Below are 14443 nucleotides of genomic sequence, written 5' to 3'. Positions count from 1 at the left end.
TATAAAATCATATCATTTGCAAACAGAGATAATTTTACTTCTTATTTTCCAATTTGGACACCTTTATTTCTTTTTCTTGCCTAATTGCTCTGGCTAGGACTTTCAGTACTGTGTTGAATAGGAGTGGTGATAGTGCTTCTTGTGCAGTTCTTACCTGATAATGTCCATCACTGACTAGGTGTAGAAATCTTGGAGAGCTGGGGGGGTGTGGTCTGTAGAAGGAAAACTCAGTATTCTGACCTACTAACATCAGTAGCATTGGGGTAAAAGAAATGCTACTTAATTGCCTGGTTGTTACTTATCCTTGGTGTTTGAATCAGAGACAAACAGGTAGAGGGACAAAATTCTTTCCTACCTTTCAGAAGGGAGTCTGTTTTCCTGAAACAAAGCTTGAGTATGCCAGGTTTTCCTTAATACAGCTCCAGATATTTCTTCATGAGTGTAAATGCTTTTGGATCCGGCCATTAATTTTCCATCCTTCTTTGGTTTTGGTGACAAGGTGGGTTTTTGAGAGTTTCTGTGTTTTCTGGGTGTTTTGATGGGCAGGTGGGAAATGCTTTATTGGAGGAGCTGGGAGGGACTTTTAACTTCTATATGCCATTTTGTAATGAAATTTCCCCAACCCAGAAGAGTTTTTACTCTTCCAAAGTATGACTAGTTAAAACTATTCATCTCTTAACTATTTTGCTATTTCCAGTGTGCCCTCAAGTGATGAACAGTGGATCCTTTTGTTAATAAAACTGAACAACAACAAGTAGTCAAAATCTGTTCTCAATTATTCCTGCTACACAGGACCCTGTTGCCTGCTCTTGTCCCCTGGGGCTTCCTAGATGCTTTTTTGTGGAGATCAGATCCTAAATGGGGTTGAGCAAGCCTCGAAGTTCTAGCCCTTTGTCTTGGTAGCAGATATTGAGTCCATGGGTGCATACACCTGCCTCCTCCCCTCAGCCAGGTAATCTTTTCTCATTCACTCAGCATCATTGTCCTGAGAGGCAATGTCTTGTAATCCATTGTAGTACAGTGAGACTTTCTGGGCTCTGGGAAGACTTTTGTCTTACAATAGCAGCTTTATCCTGAAGTGCCTTCCAATTTCTGCAGTGCACTTTTTAATATTTCTCCATCTTCTCCTGTTTTATCAGTGTGTCAACTGTAGGAACTTGATGGTTTCAGATTATCAAGTGCCGAATCCTCCTCTCTGAATTTGTTGCTTCTGGTCTAATGTGAATGGGAAAAACGTATTTCCATGTTTATGAGAATTGTGTCCAAAAATGAGATCCTACAACTAAAAAAAAAATCCTGTGACTGGAAAGAGCAGAGTATATGTGTTATCTCAACGGACCCTCGCCAGTCTGTGAAGCACTCCTAACCTCTGCCTATAGGTGGTTCCAGGCAGATGTGGTGTGGACACTCCAATGTAGGTGCGGGAGGCTGCCCTGTGACCATCACAGCTTCCACTGCTGCTCTCAGGATGCTGCTCAGGGAACTAGGTGGCTGTGGAGCCTGGTGTGTCCTGGCCAGCTTTTGTTCCCTGCTGGGGCTCATAGATGTTTTTCTGTGCAGATCAGAGCTGGAGTGGCATAGACTCACAAATGTGTGTCTGAATTTCTGGGACTGGCTTCTTGCTTGACCTTTTGCACAATTTTAGTTCCACCCCTTTGTCTCAGTCACAAGCATGATGTCTGTGGGCTGGTGAATCTGCTTCTACCTCACAATGGTCATCAATACCCGGCTTGGCCTGTATTAATCATATCTTCTCAAATGGCTCCATGAACGGTAGTATCCGCTCTGCCAGCCCAGCTACAGCTGGTTTTGTTGAGGTCCAATTCATGGAGGTAAAGAGTATAAGTAGTTCTTCCTTGTAACACAAACTTGGCCTCATTCCTATCCTCATCTACCCTCACAAGAGGATTTATCCCCTGTCTTATGCCATAGAGATTTAGCCATCAAGCTACAGGGAGACGGTCCTTCCAACCAGGCCTCAGGGACTTGTCAACCACCTTCCTCCCCATCCTTTTCATCTCATGTTGTTTTGGCCAAATTGAGTTGAGGATCTGAAGGTCTAGCCTACTGCTGGCATGGCTCTGCAGTGCCCACCAGGAGGACCTCTCAGGCTCATCTGAACATTCAGACACACAAGTGCTAATAGGCCACACTTGGTCCCAGTTTACTCAGGAAGATACAGGAGAGGAAATAGAGCTCAGGTTTCCTACTTGGTATTTATAGTTCATACGCAGTTCTTTCAGCCTGGATGCTATTTACCGTTCAATGGTCATTTTTAAAAAAATAAATTTATTTATTTGTTTTTATTTTTGGCTGTGTTGGGTCTTTGTTGCTGTGCACGGGCTTTCTCTAGTTGTGGTGAGCTGGGCTACTCTTTGTTGTGGTGCGTGGGCTTCTCATTGCATTGGCTTCTCTCATTGTGGAGCACAGACTCTAGGCACGCGGGCTCTAGAGCACAGGCTCAGTAGTTGTGGCGCACGGGCTTAGATGCTCCACGGCATGTGGGCTCTTCCCAGACAAGGGATCGAACCCATGTTCCCTGCATTTGCAGGCGGATTCTTAACCACTGCGCCACCAGGGAAGCCCCTCAATGGTCACTTTTATCATAAGTGATTCTTCCTGATAACACAGCTGACATTCTCCCTGTATCAGGTTTCCAGAAAAGAGTTAGATCAGATTAGTCCATGGAGAAGGAGAGAAATGAGTTTGTTAACCCTTCACCCATGAGGGGTCACTGGTTGCAGCAGATGGCTGAGCGTAGTGCCAAATTGAATACTGGTGTAGACTCGTGAGAATGTCTTGTAGTTTTTTTTTTTTTTTTTTTTTTGCGATACGCGGGCCTCTCACTGTTGTGGCCTCTCCCATTGAGGAGTACAGACTCCGGATGCGCAGGCTCAGCGGCCATGGCTCACGGGCCCAGCCACTCCGAGGCATGTGGGATCTTCCTGGACCGGGGCACGAACCCATGTCCCCTGCATCGTCAGGTGGACCCTCAACCACTGCGCCACCAGGGAAGCCCTGTCTTGTAGTTTTTGGCAATAGCTCCTTGCATACCATTTTGTACAATTTTAGATGATCAAACTGACTGACGGGTAAAACATTTTGAGGGGATAAGAGGACTGCCCTTTGAAAGAGCAATAAAGTATTCTGAGTCCAATGAAAAGAGACCGTAGTCATGTAGTTAACTTTTAAGACAGTTGATTTAAAGTCTTTGTCTAGCAAATCAATGTCTGTGCTTCCTTGGGTACCATTTCTATTGACTTTTCTTCTCCTTTTTTTTAATAGACTTTATTTATTTTTAATTTGTTTTGTTTTGGTTTGTTTTTTTTGCGGTACGCGGGCCTCTCACCGCTGTGGCCTCTCCCGTCGCGGAGCACAGGCTCCGGACGCGCAGGCCCAGCGGCCATGGCTCACGGGCCCAGCCGCTGCGTGGCATGTGGGATCCTCCCAGACCGGAGCACGAACCCGCGTCCCCTGCATCGGCAGGCAGACTCTCAACCACTGCGCCACCAGGGAAGCCCTAATAGACTTTATTTTTTAGAGCAGTTTTCGGTTTACAGAAAATTTGAGTAAATGGGCTGGAGAGTTCCCATATACTCCCTTGCCACTGCACACAATTTTCCTTATTATAACATTTTGCATTAGTGTGGTATATGTGTTATAATTGATGAACCAATAATGATATATTATTAACTAAAGTCTATACTTTACATTAGGATTCAGTCTTTGTGTTGCATAGTTCTGTAGGTTTGACAAATGCATATGGTCATATATCCACCATTACAAAATCACATGGAATAGTTTCATTACCCTAAAAGTCCTCTATACTCTGCCTATTCATCCCCCATTCCCCCAGCCTCTGTCAACCACTGATCTTTAATGTCTCTTTAGTTTTGCCTTTTCCAGAATGTCAGAGAGTTGGAATCATACAGTTGGTAGCCTTTTCTGATTGGCTTCCTCACTTAGCAATCGCATTTTGGTTCCTCCATGGCTTGACAGCTCACTCCTTTTTATTGCTGAATAATAATCCATTGGATGGATGTACCACAGCTTGTTTATCTTTTTACCTATTGAAAGACATCTTGTTGCTTTCAGTTTGGGGCAGTTATGAATAAAGCTTCTATCAACATCCACGTGCAGGTTTTTTTTCTTTTTTGTTTTTTTGCGGTACGTGGGCCTCTCACTGTTGTGGCCTCTCCCATTGCGGAGCACAGGCTCCGGACGCGCAGGCTCAGTGGCCATGGCTCACGGACCTAGCCGCTCCATGGCATGTGGGATCTTCCCAGACTGGGGCACGAACCCGTGTCCCCTGCATCGGCAGGCGGATTCTCAACCACTGCGCCACCAGGGAAACCCTCACGTGCAGGTTTTTGTGTGGACATAGATTTTCAGTTCATTTGGGTAAATATCTAGGAGTGTGATTGCTGGCTCATATGGTAAGACTATGTTTAGCTTTGTAAGAAACTGTCAGACTGTCCTCCAAAGTATCTGTACCATTTTGAATTTCAATAATGAATGAAAGTTCCAGTTGCTCCATATCCTCACCAACATTTGATGTTGTTTCAGGATTGTTTGGCCAATCTAACAGGTATGTAGTAGTTCCTCATTGTTTTAACTTGCAATTCCCTAATGACATATGGTATTGAGTATCTTTTCATGTCCTTATTTGCCATTTGTATATCTTCTTTGGTGAAATATCTGTTCAGATCTTTTGCCCATTTTTAAATTGTGTTGTTTATTTTCCTGTTGAGCTTGAGTTCTTCATTTATTTTGGATACAAGTTCTTTAACAGATATGTGCTTTGCAAATGTTTTCTCCCAGTCTGTGGCTTGTCTTTTCATTTTCTTAATTGCAAAGCAGAAAATTTTAATTTTAATGAAGTCCAACTTAACATTTTTTTCTTTCATGGATTGTACTTTTGATGTTGTGTCTAAAAGTCATTGCCAAATTCAAGGTTACCTAGATTTTCTCCTATACTAACCTCTAGAAGTTTTATAGTTTTGTATTTTACATTTAGGTCTATGGTCCATTTTGAGCTAGACCTTTTTTTTTTTTTTTTTTTTTTTTTTTGCATGTGGAATGTCTAGTTCTTTCAGCACTATTTGTTAAAAAGACTATCCTGTCTTCACTGAATTGTCTTTGCTCCCTTGTAAAAGATCAGTTGACTGTATTTGGATGGGTTTATTTTTGAGCTCGCTATGCTGGACAGTTGATCTATCTGTCCATTCTTTCACCAATACCACACTGTCTTGATTGCTATAGCTTTATGTAAGACTTGAAGTTGGGTAGTGTCAGTTCTCTAACTTTGTTCTTTTAATTTTTTTTTCCTATGAATGAACAATACTTTTTTATTTCTCTGCATGCCTCATAGTTCTTTTACTTCAGTCAGACATTTTGAATATTATAACGTGGTAACTCTGGAAATATTAGGATGTGGTAACTCAGATTCTCCACTTTCCCAGGGTTTGTTGTTGCTGCTTGCTGTGGGATGTGGTTGTTTATCTGTTTGGTGATGTTTCTAAACTATTTTTGTAAAGACTGTATTCCTTCTTGTGTGTGGCCATTGAATTCTCTGTTCCATTGGCTTAGTGGTCAGCTAGTGATTTGACAGAGATGTTCTTAAACATCTGGAGAAAAAAAACCAAAACAAAACAAAACAAAACAAAAAACACCTGATCTTTGCAGATTGGCTGTTTTGAAGCACTTCCTCAGTGCTTATCCAGGCTGTTTACAACTCTGCCTTAGCTTTTACTTTCTGCTTGCACAGAGCCTAAAAGCCAATCAGAGGTGAATGTTTAGGATTTTCTCAGGTCTTCTCTGAGCATGCATCCAGCCCTGGGCATGTGTATGGCCTCTAGATTACCTGGGATACATGGAGATTTCTAGAGTCTTTTTTCTCCCATGTATCTCCTTTCCCAGCTTCCTCCTTCTCTGGCTTTCTGGTGTGTTTGCTGCCTGCCCCATATCTTATCCCTTGCTCCAGGTGGCTGTGGCTAGTGTTTGTGCCTTTAAAGGTTTTCGAAACACTGTCCAGGAGGCTGCTGCAGCCCTGGGAAAGTTCTGAGTTGGATGGGGTGAAACAAAGGCGCACTCCTGAGTGGACCCCTCAGAAAGCCACCAGACAGGTTATAACACACAACTACAATTCTTTGCTAACAAGGTCTGTATTGCCTTTCCTGGCACAAGCAACTTGTATAACTGGAAAAAATAACACATTAAATTATGGGGACAGAAATGATTCTGATAATGAATGAAGAACTCATTGAGATTTTGTGTTTAGTAAGCTGAGGTTTGAGAGCAATCGTCCAATCTTTATACGTCTTAATGTATATTATATTTCTAGAATTTGGATTCATAGCAAGATGTTCTGAAGAACAGCAACAACCCTCTAGGGGATAGCCACTTCAACATCATGACCAAAGGCAAAGAATCTGCTGTCAGAAACCTTCATTTTGTTTACATCCTGACCTTAGTATTTGGAACCATAATCCATTTCTCTGATGAAAGTGAATTTGTGGTGGACATGTCAAAAATAGGCCTTATTCGTGTTCGCAAAGACCTGCCACCAAAAACCAAAGTCTTAGATATGTCTCAAAACTACATATCTGAGCTTCACCTCTCTGACATCGGCTTTCTCTCAGGGCTGAAAGTTTTGAGACTTTCCCATAATAGAATCCAGTACCTTGATATTAGTATTTTCAAGTTCAACCAGGATTTGGAATATTTGGATTTATCTCACAATTGGTTGCAGAAGATATCCTGTCATCCGATCACTACAAGTCTCAAGCATTTAGACCTCTCATTCAATGACTTTGATGCCCTGCCCATCTGTAAGGAATTTGGCAACTTGACTCAACTGAATTTCTTAGGATTAAGTGCTACAAAGTTACAGCAATTAGATCTACTACCAATTGCTCACTTGCACCTAAGTCGCATCCTTCTGGATTTGGAAGGTTATTTTGTGAAGGAAAATGAGAAAGAAAGTCTTCAAATTCTGAATACAAAGGAACTTCACCTTGTTTTTCACCCAAATAGCTTCTTCTCTGTCCAAGTGAACATATCAGTGAATAGTTTAGGGTGGTTACAACTGACTAATATTAAATTGAATGATGACAACTGTCAAGTTTTAATTAAATTTTTGTCAGAACTCACTAGAGGGCCAACCTTACTGAATTTTACCCTAAACCATATGGAAACAACTTGGAAATGTTTGGTTGGAGTTTTTCAATTCCTTTGGCCCAAACCTGTAGAATATCTCAATATTTACAATTTAACAATAGTTGAAAGCATCAATGAAGAAGTTTTTACTTATCATGAAACAACATTGAAAGCACTGAATATAGAACATATTATAAACAGAGTTTTTATTTTTTCACAGACAGCATTATACACAGTGTTTTCTGAGATGACTGTTACGATGTTAACCATATCAGACACACCTTTTGTACACATGCTTTGTCCTCAGAAACCAAGCACATTTACATTTTTGAACTTCACCCAGAATATTTTCACAGATAGTGTTTTTCAAAATTGCCACACTTTAGTTAGATTGGAGACACTTATTCTACAAAAGAATGAATTAAAAGACCTTTTCAAAGTAGGTCTCATGACTAAGGATATGCTCTCTTTGGAAATACTGGATGTTAGCTGGAATTCTTTGGAATATGATAGACATGATGGAAATTGCACTTGGGTTGGGAGTATAGTGGTGTTAAATTTATCTTCAAATGTACTTACTGACTCTGTTTTCAGATGTTTACCTCCCAGGGTCAAGGTTCTTGATCTCCACAATAACAGAATAAGGAGCATCCCTAAAGATGTCACCAGTCTAGAAACTTTGCAAGAACTCAATGTTGCTTCCAATTCTTTAGCCCACCTTCCTGGATGTGGTACCTTTAGCAGCCTTTCCATACTGATCATTGACTATAATTCAGTCTCCAACCCATCAGCTGGTTTCTTCCAGAGCTGCCAGAAGATTAGGTCCCTAAAAGCAGGGAACAATCCATTCCAATGTACATGTGAGTTAAGAGACTTTATCCAAAGTGTAGGCCAAGTATCAAGTGAAGTGGTAGAGGGTTGGCCTGATTCTTATAAGTGTGATTATCCAGAAAGCTATAAGGGAACCCCACTAAAGGACTTCCGTGTATCTCAATTATCCTGCAACACAGCTCTGCTGATTGTCACCATTGGGGTCCCTGGGCTGGTATTGGCTGTTACCGTGACTGCCCTCTGTATCTACTTGGATCTGCCCTGGTATCTCAGGATGGTGTGTCAGTGGACCCAGACCCGGCGCAGGGCTAGGAATGTACCCTTAGAAGAACTCCAAAGAGCTCTCCAGTTCCATGCTTTTATTTCATACAGTGAACATGATTCTGCCTGGGTGAAGAATGAGTTAATACCAAACCTAGAAAAGGAAGATATAAGAATTTGTCTCCATGAGAGAAACTTTGTTCCCGGCAAGAGCATCGTGGAAAATATCATAAACTGCATTGAGAAAAGTTACAAGTGCATCTTTGTTTTGTCTCCCAACTTTGTCCAGAGTGAGTGGTGCCATTATGAACTCTACTTTGCCCACCACAATCTCTTCCGTGAAGGATCTAATAACTTAATCCTGATCTTGCTGGATCCCATTCCACAGGACAGCATTCCTGGCAAGTATCACAAGCTGAGGGCTCTCATGGCCCAGAGAACTTATTTGGAATGGCCCAAGGAGAAGAGCAAACATGGACTTTTTTGGGCTAATATTAGAGCTGCTTTTAATATTAAATTAATACTAGTCACTGAAAATGATGATGTGAAAGCTTAAAAAGATCAGACGTCCAACTTAAGAAAACATCATTAACTTGAATTCTGATGGACACTGTGCTTTCAAGTTATTGTGTTTGCTGCCTCCATTATCTCCATGCATTCAGGAAACACTTAATGAAAACTGTGTTTCATTGAACTGGGAACCAGACTGGGGGCTGTGGTGGTGCTCAAACATGCTGATGACAGGTAGCTCAGTCTCTTCTGGTTGAACCATTCCGTTTCAAATTGAAACAAGCTCTTTTGAGTAAATGCTCTCTTCTCCTTTCCCCAGAGGATTTTGTGTGAGCAGGAGTTTATGAGACTTCATGGCAGGAAAGAGTCAACCTCAGAACTGTATGCAGTGGAGTGTCCTGTGGATCCTCATCGGCCTCTGGTCGGCTCTGTTATCCTGCTCTACTTTGGGGCTGGGGGAGAAATTAGACCAGATATGGAGAATAAAGATACTTTTTTTTTTCTTCACATCTGAGTAATAGTTTATAAAATGTTTGACTTTGCTACACAAATATGCAATTAATTAGTAGCGACTCTTGGCATTGGTAGTCTATGTATATAAAGGGAAATAGAGTCTTAGTCATAGGCTGTTGAGGCCAAAGACATGATTTACTGGCTTGCCAAGGAAACTCAGAGCCAGATTTATTTGTAACCGATTGAATAGGAGTTATCTGGTTGTGTTAGAATTTTGGCGAATGCCTCAAAGCTGACAAAAGGCCGTAATTATCACCACATTTTAAACAGATATTAGACACAGCCAGGCTGGAATTATAAAAAAATAGCAGAAAGAGGTCAGTAACTATCAGTAACTATCAACTCATATTACCCATTTTCAGAAGACTGGCTTCAAAAGGGTGATTAGAGAGTCATTAAGTAGAGGTTCTAGACTTATGGGGAAATTGCTTTGGATTTCTTCCAAAGGCAAACGAGATGGGCTGTAAGCTTAGGAGAACAGTAACCTCACATCCTACTCCCAGCCTGAAAGCTTGCAGAGTAACAGGAATGCACAGGTCCAGTGAGGCAGACAGAGTATGGAGTGAGAGCTCTTGGAAGAGCTGGATGAGTGTCACCTATTGGCAAACAATGCTTTGCAAATATAGGTGCTTGATAAATATTTGTTGAATGAATGCATGAGTGCTTCTCACCTGGAGAATTCAGGAGGTAAGAGGGTGGCTTGGGCAGCCCGAAATAGCAGGATGAGGAAAGAAAGGAAGCAGTGACTGCAACCTACCCTTCCATTATTTGGCATGGCAGAAGTGTTGTGGATTTCCTGTGGGCCATAATGACCATGGGAAGGGTATCTGGGCTTGAGGTGTCATGATATGACCTTAGCTAATAGGGCAGCCTGTTGTGCAAAGGGACAATACTGCTAAGAGGCAAGGGGTTAGGGAGAAGAGGCGTATGACTTGGGGAGTCAGGGGGGTGCTGCAAGAGGTCAGCCAGAGAATGTGCCACTTGCATCAAAGAGCTGTGCAATGTGGGATCCCCCCAAGGCCTCTGAATGACCCACAGATGCATCCTGTGAAAGAGCCAACATTTGGACTCCGCCATAATCAGAGGCAGAGGCGTGATGGCCTGCCTGCCTTATCCAGTTGTTAATTGCAGGGAGACTTGCTCCTTTTTCCTCTAATACTCTCTTCACTTGCAGGGGCCTGGGAACATCCAGAATATAGAGAAGGCAGAGAAGATGGAGGAAGAGTGATGATATTGACCACACTCCTTCCCCGCTTCACTGCAAGAAAGGCCCGAGCCAGGGCCAAGCAGAATTTTGAATTAGGTGTGAGACTGATGTTAAACTGGACTGGCCTGGACATTTCAATGCCTGAAATAGAGGTGCAATTACTAAAATGAGACTTGTCACTAAAATCTGTGGGATTCAGGATTCAGGATAGATCCTGAATAGATCCTTATAGAGGGAGAGATTCAACACAACTTGCTTGTAAAGCTATGGTTAGAGAGAAAAATAAAGCCCTTTCCTTCTGGACTTAGCTCATTCAATAAACTGGTTTCATAATTAATAGTTATAAAGAAACTAGCCTTAATGAAATTGTATTAGAGTCATCTTCTGTCTGCATTAGCCCTTCCTTCTCTTCAGGAAAGCACTTACTTTCTTCCACAGGCCCTTTCCCAAATGGTAAATTTTCTCTAGCCCCTGTTGGACTTGTTCCTTAAACTAAAAAATCCCCAAGCCAACAAACAAAACCAAAACAGCAAACAACAACTGGGACTTCCCTGGTGGCGCAGTGGTTAAGAATCCACCTGCAAATGCAGGGAACACAGGTTTGATTGCTGGTCTGGGAAAATCTCACATTCTGTGGAGCAACTAAGCCCGTGCACCATAACTACTGAGCTTGCGCTCTAGAGCCCGCGAGCCACAACTACTGAGCCTGCATGCCACAGCTACTGAAGCCTGCACATCTAGAGCCCGTGCTCTGCAACAGGAGAAGCCACCGCAGTGAGAAGCCCGCTCACCACAAGGAAGAGTAGACCCTGCTCGCCGCAACTAGAGAAAGCCCGTGCGCAGCAACAAAGACCCAACATAGCCAAAAATAAAAAAATAAATAAATTCATAAAAAAAGCAAACAACAAACTATGTCACACCTTCTAAATGATCAAATATTTTTAAATGGTTCCAATATGTTTCCCACAAAATACTGTTGACAGTATTTAGAAAATATAGAATATATTTTATATGAAAATATAGAATTTTGGCATTTTCAAATAGAATTAAACAAAACCTGTATTTTTGCCACATATGAAACTATACACATTTCAGACATATGAAGCTCTATCATAAGAGATCAGTTTGTTTTTTAGATAAAGATGTTCTATCTCCAGGAATCCTCTGTTTCCTCTTTTGAATTCTTCCAGTTGCAAGTAGCAGATACCAACTTGGGAAAGGGCGTGTTTATTTCAAGGATACAGAAGTGTCTCATGGACCCACGCAGCTTTTGTGGTATTCTTCCCTCCCTTTTTTTCTACTGCCACCCCCAGCTGAGTCTGCAGGCCATCAGGGACAGAGTGTGCATGTTCCACTCTGTAACCTGGAGCAGAGCATCCGCTGTCCCGACTAAGCCACCAATATCTCTCACCTGTATGACTGCAGTAAACTCACTGGCCTCCCTGCTTTTACTCTTGCCTGATACATTCTCCAAACAGCAATCAGAGTAATTATTTTTAAAGTATAAATTATTTTAAGCCACTCCCCTGCTTAAAACGTTCTAATGACCTCCCCTTGCAGTAAGAACAAAAGTCAAGCTCCTTGTCATGACCTGCTGTCATGGTGGTGAGTGAGGACGGGGCTTGAGGAGTGGGGAGCGGGGTTACCTGCCTCATGACCATTATCGAGAAGAGTGGTGTAGGGGTCTGCTAGGGCTGCCCTGACAATATACCACAGGCTGGGTAGCTTAAACCACAGAAATGTATTTCTCACAGTTCTGAAGTCCAAAAAAGGGAGAGATTCGCAGAGAAGATGGGATGGAGGGGTGTGAAAGCATGGCTAAGAGACAGTGACTGGATGACTGGGATATAAATGGAGGAGAGAGTGAGTCTTAATGAGAACACAGAACACAGCACTGGGAAAGGAGGAAGTCACTTTCTGTCTAGATTTCTGGAGATTGGTTTGATCGGAAGAGAATTAGAATAAATTACAGGCAGATAAAGAGACTTAAAGGGATTTCTAAAGCCACAGGGACTTTCTGTTTTTTGTTTGTTTGTTTGTTTGTTTGGCCGCATGGCATGTGGGATCTTAGTTCCCAGACCAGGGATCGAACCCACGCCTCCTGCATTGGAAGCACGGAGTAAGGAATCTCAGCAGAGTCAAGTCTAAATATGAAGTAATTTTTGTGAGCAGATTTCAGACATCTTCAGCCCTTTTGAGGTATTAACAGTGCACTCTAGCTTAACATTTTCAATCTCCAATTCCATCTAAAGGTCTTCTCCTTTCCCCATATCATAGGGTGTAGCCTTACATCATAAACACCGGTATCTCAATGCTGCTGACTCTCTCACTGCTGCCTCTTTATGTATATGTACCTGGGAAATGTGAGGATGGGGTGATGGTGGGGATTGCACTGTCTGGTTCAACTGCTTTAGGAAGTGCTTGGCCCGAATTGTTGGGAGCTCTCTTTAGAATATGGGGTAAGTAACACTTCCTAGTCCTTGGTTTTGGACCCAAGTCATAGGAAAAGTTCCAGTCAACACCCTATACCATAATCAGTAGAACCAACAGAAGGGAAACCAAAATTGTCAGTAGGCTATTGAATTATATAGCAGATGAACAACCTAAAAATCTATTCTAAATTTGGATTAAATCATTTAAAAAAGACATATAAAAAAATCAAAAAGGCATATTCATAGCAATAGGCAGAGAAAAATGGTATGGATTTATGTCAGTTGGTTCAGAGAGTTCACTTCATGGAATGTATCCTAAGGAAATAATTGCTCATACACATCCTAAGAAAATGGATGAACATGATGCTTATTGCAGAGTTGTTTATGATAATAATGTGAAGTTTGGAGACAACTTAAAAAGATTGCTTGAATACATTGTTAATTAAAATATTTTAAAAATACATTGTAAATAAAATGGAATATTATTCAGCCAATAATAACGAAGCTGTAGGTGGATATTTACTGATATAAACAGACATTTATGATGCATTATGGATTAAGAAAAGCATATTAGGGCTTCCCTGGTGGCACAGTGGTTGAGAATCTGCCTGCCAATGCAGGGGACACGGGTTCGAGCTCTGGTGTGGGAGGATCCCACATGCCGCCGAGCAGCTAGGCCCGTGAGCCACAACTACTGAGCCTGCGTGTCTGGAGCTTGTGCTCCACAACGAGAGAGGCCGCGACAGTGAGAGGTCCGCGCACCGCGGTAAAGAGTGGCCCCTGCTCGCCGCAACTAGAGAAAGCCCTCGCGCAGAAACGAAGACCCAACACAGCCAAAAATAACAAATAAATAAATAATTAATTTTAAAAAGGAAAAGCAGATTACAAAACAGAATACTTGGTCCAGTGCCATCTGAGGGGGCGGGTGTGTGAATAGCAATTTGGCAACAGGTATCAAGAGCCTAAAGCATGTTTATATATATATTAAAAAGTCTGGGGCTTCCCTGGTGGCGCAGTGGTTGAGAGTCCACCTGCCGATGCAGGGGGCGCGGGTTCGTGCCCCGGTCCGGGAAGATCCCACGTGCCGCGGAGTGGCTGGGCCCGTGAGTCTGCGCGTCCGGGGCCTGTGCTCCGCAACGGGAGAGTCCACAGCAGTGAGAGGCCCGTGTACCGCAAAAAAAAAAAAAAAAAAAAAAAGTCTACATGGTTGCTCCAAAAGTGATATTGGTGTATCTCTATATGGTAAGTTATTACTGATTTGAAATTTTGTTTTTATTTATTCATATTTCCTGTTTTCTTCAGTAAACATTTATTACTTGGATAATAAAAAAATCAAATTAACTGAAAAATTATGTTTGAGGAGATCATATACACATATATCTATCTGACCTTGTTATGAAGAATAACTCTCTAAACCTAAAAGCAACATATAGCAGTAGTCTGCTGGAGCTGGTTTGTACACACTTGTGAGAACCAGTGGTTAAATATTCAGAAATTTTGCAGGCAGGTCAGTTGGTAACTAGAAATCAGC

At 42.1% G+C, this 14443-nt stretch overlaps 1 protein-coding gene across 1 annotated transcript; it reads left to right on the top strand.

The window, feature by feature from the left end:
* The first annotated feature begins 6345 nt into the window (after nt 1-6345).
* TLR6 (toll like receptor 6) lies at nt 6346-9102 on the top strand. The gene has a single exon (XM_082838187.1). The coding sequence runs from the start codon at nt 6413-6415 to the stop codon at nt 8804-8806; it is 2394 nt and encodes a 797-aa protein (XP_082694313.1). The 5' UTR covers nt 6346-6412; the 3' UTR covers nt 8807-9102.
* Nucleotides 9103-14443: the final 5341 nt, after the last annotated feature.

This window comes from Leucopleurus acutus, assembly GCF_964270905.1.
Source record: "Leucopleurus acutus genome assembly, chromosome: 4".
Classification (NCBI taxonomy): domain Eukaryota; kingdom Metazoa; phylum Chordata; class Mammalia; order Artiodactyla; family Delphinidae; genus Leucopleurus; species Leucopleurus acutus.
Note: the sequence above shows the minus strand (reverse complement) of the source record. Positions and strands in the feature narration are given on the sequence as shown.

Bases quoted from the DNA above. Each gene is read 5' to 3' on its own strand.
- TLR6 (XM_082838187.1), top strand. From the start codon at position 6,413: ATGACCAAAGGCAAAGAATCTGCTGTCAGAAACCTTCATTTTGTTTAC.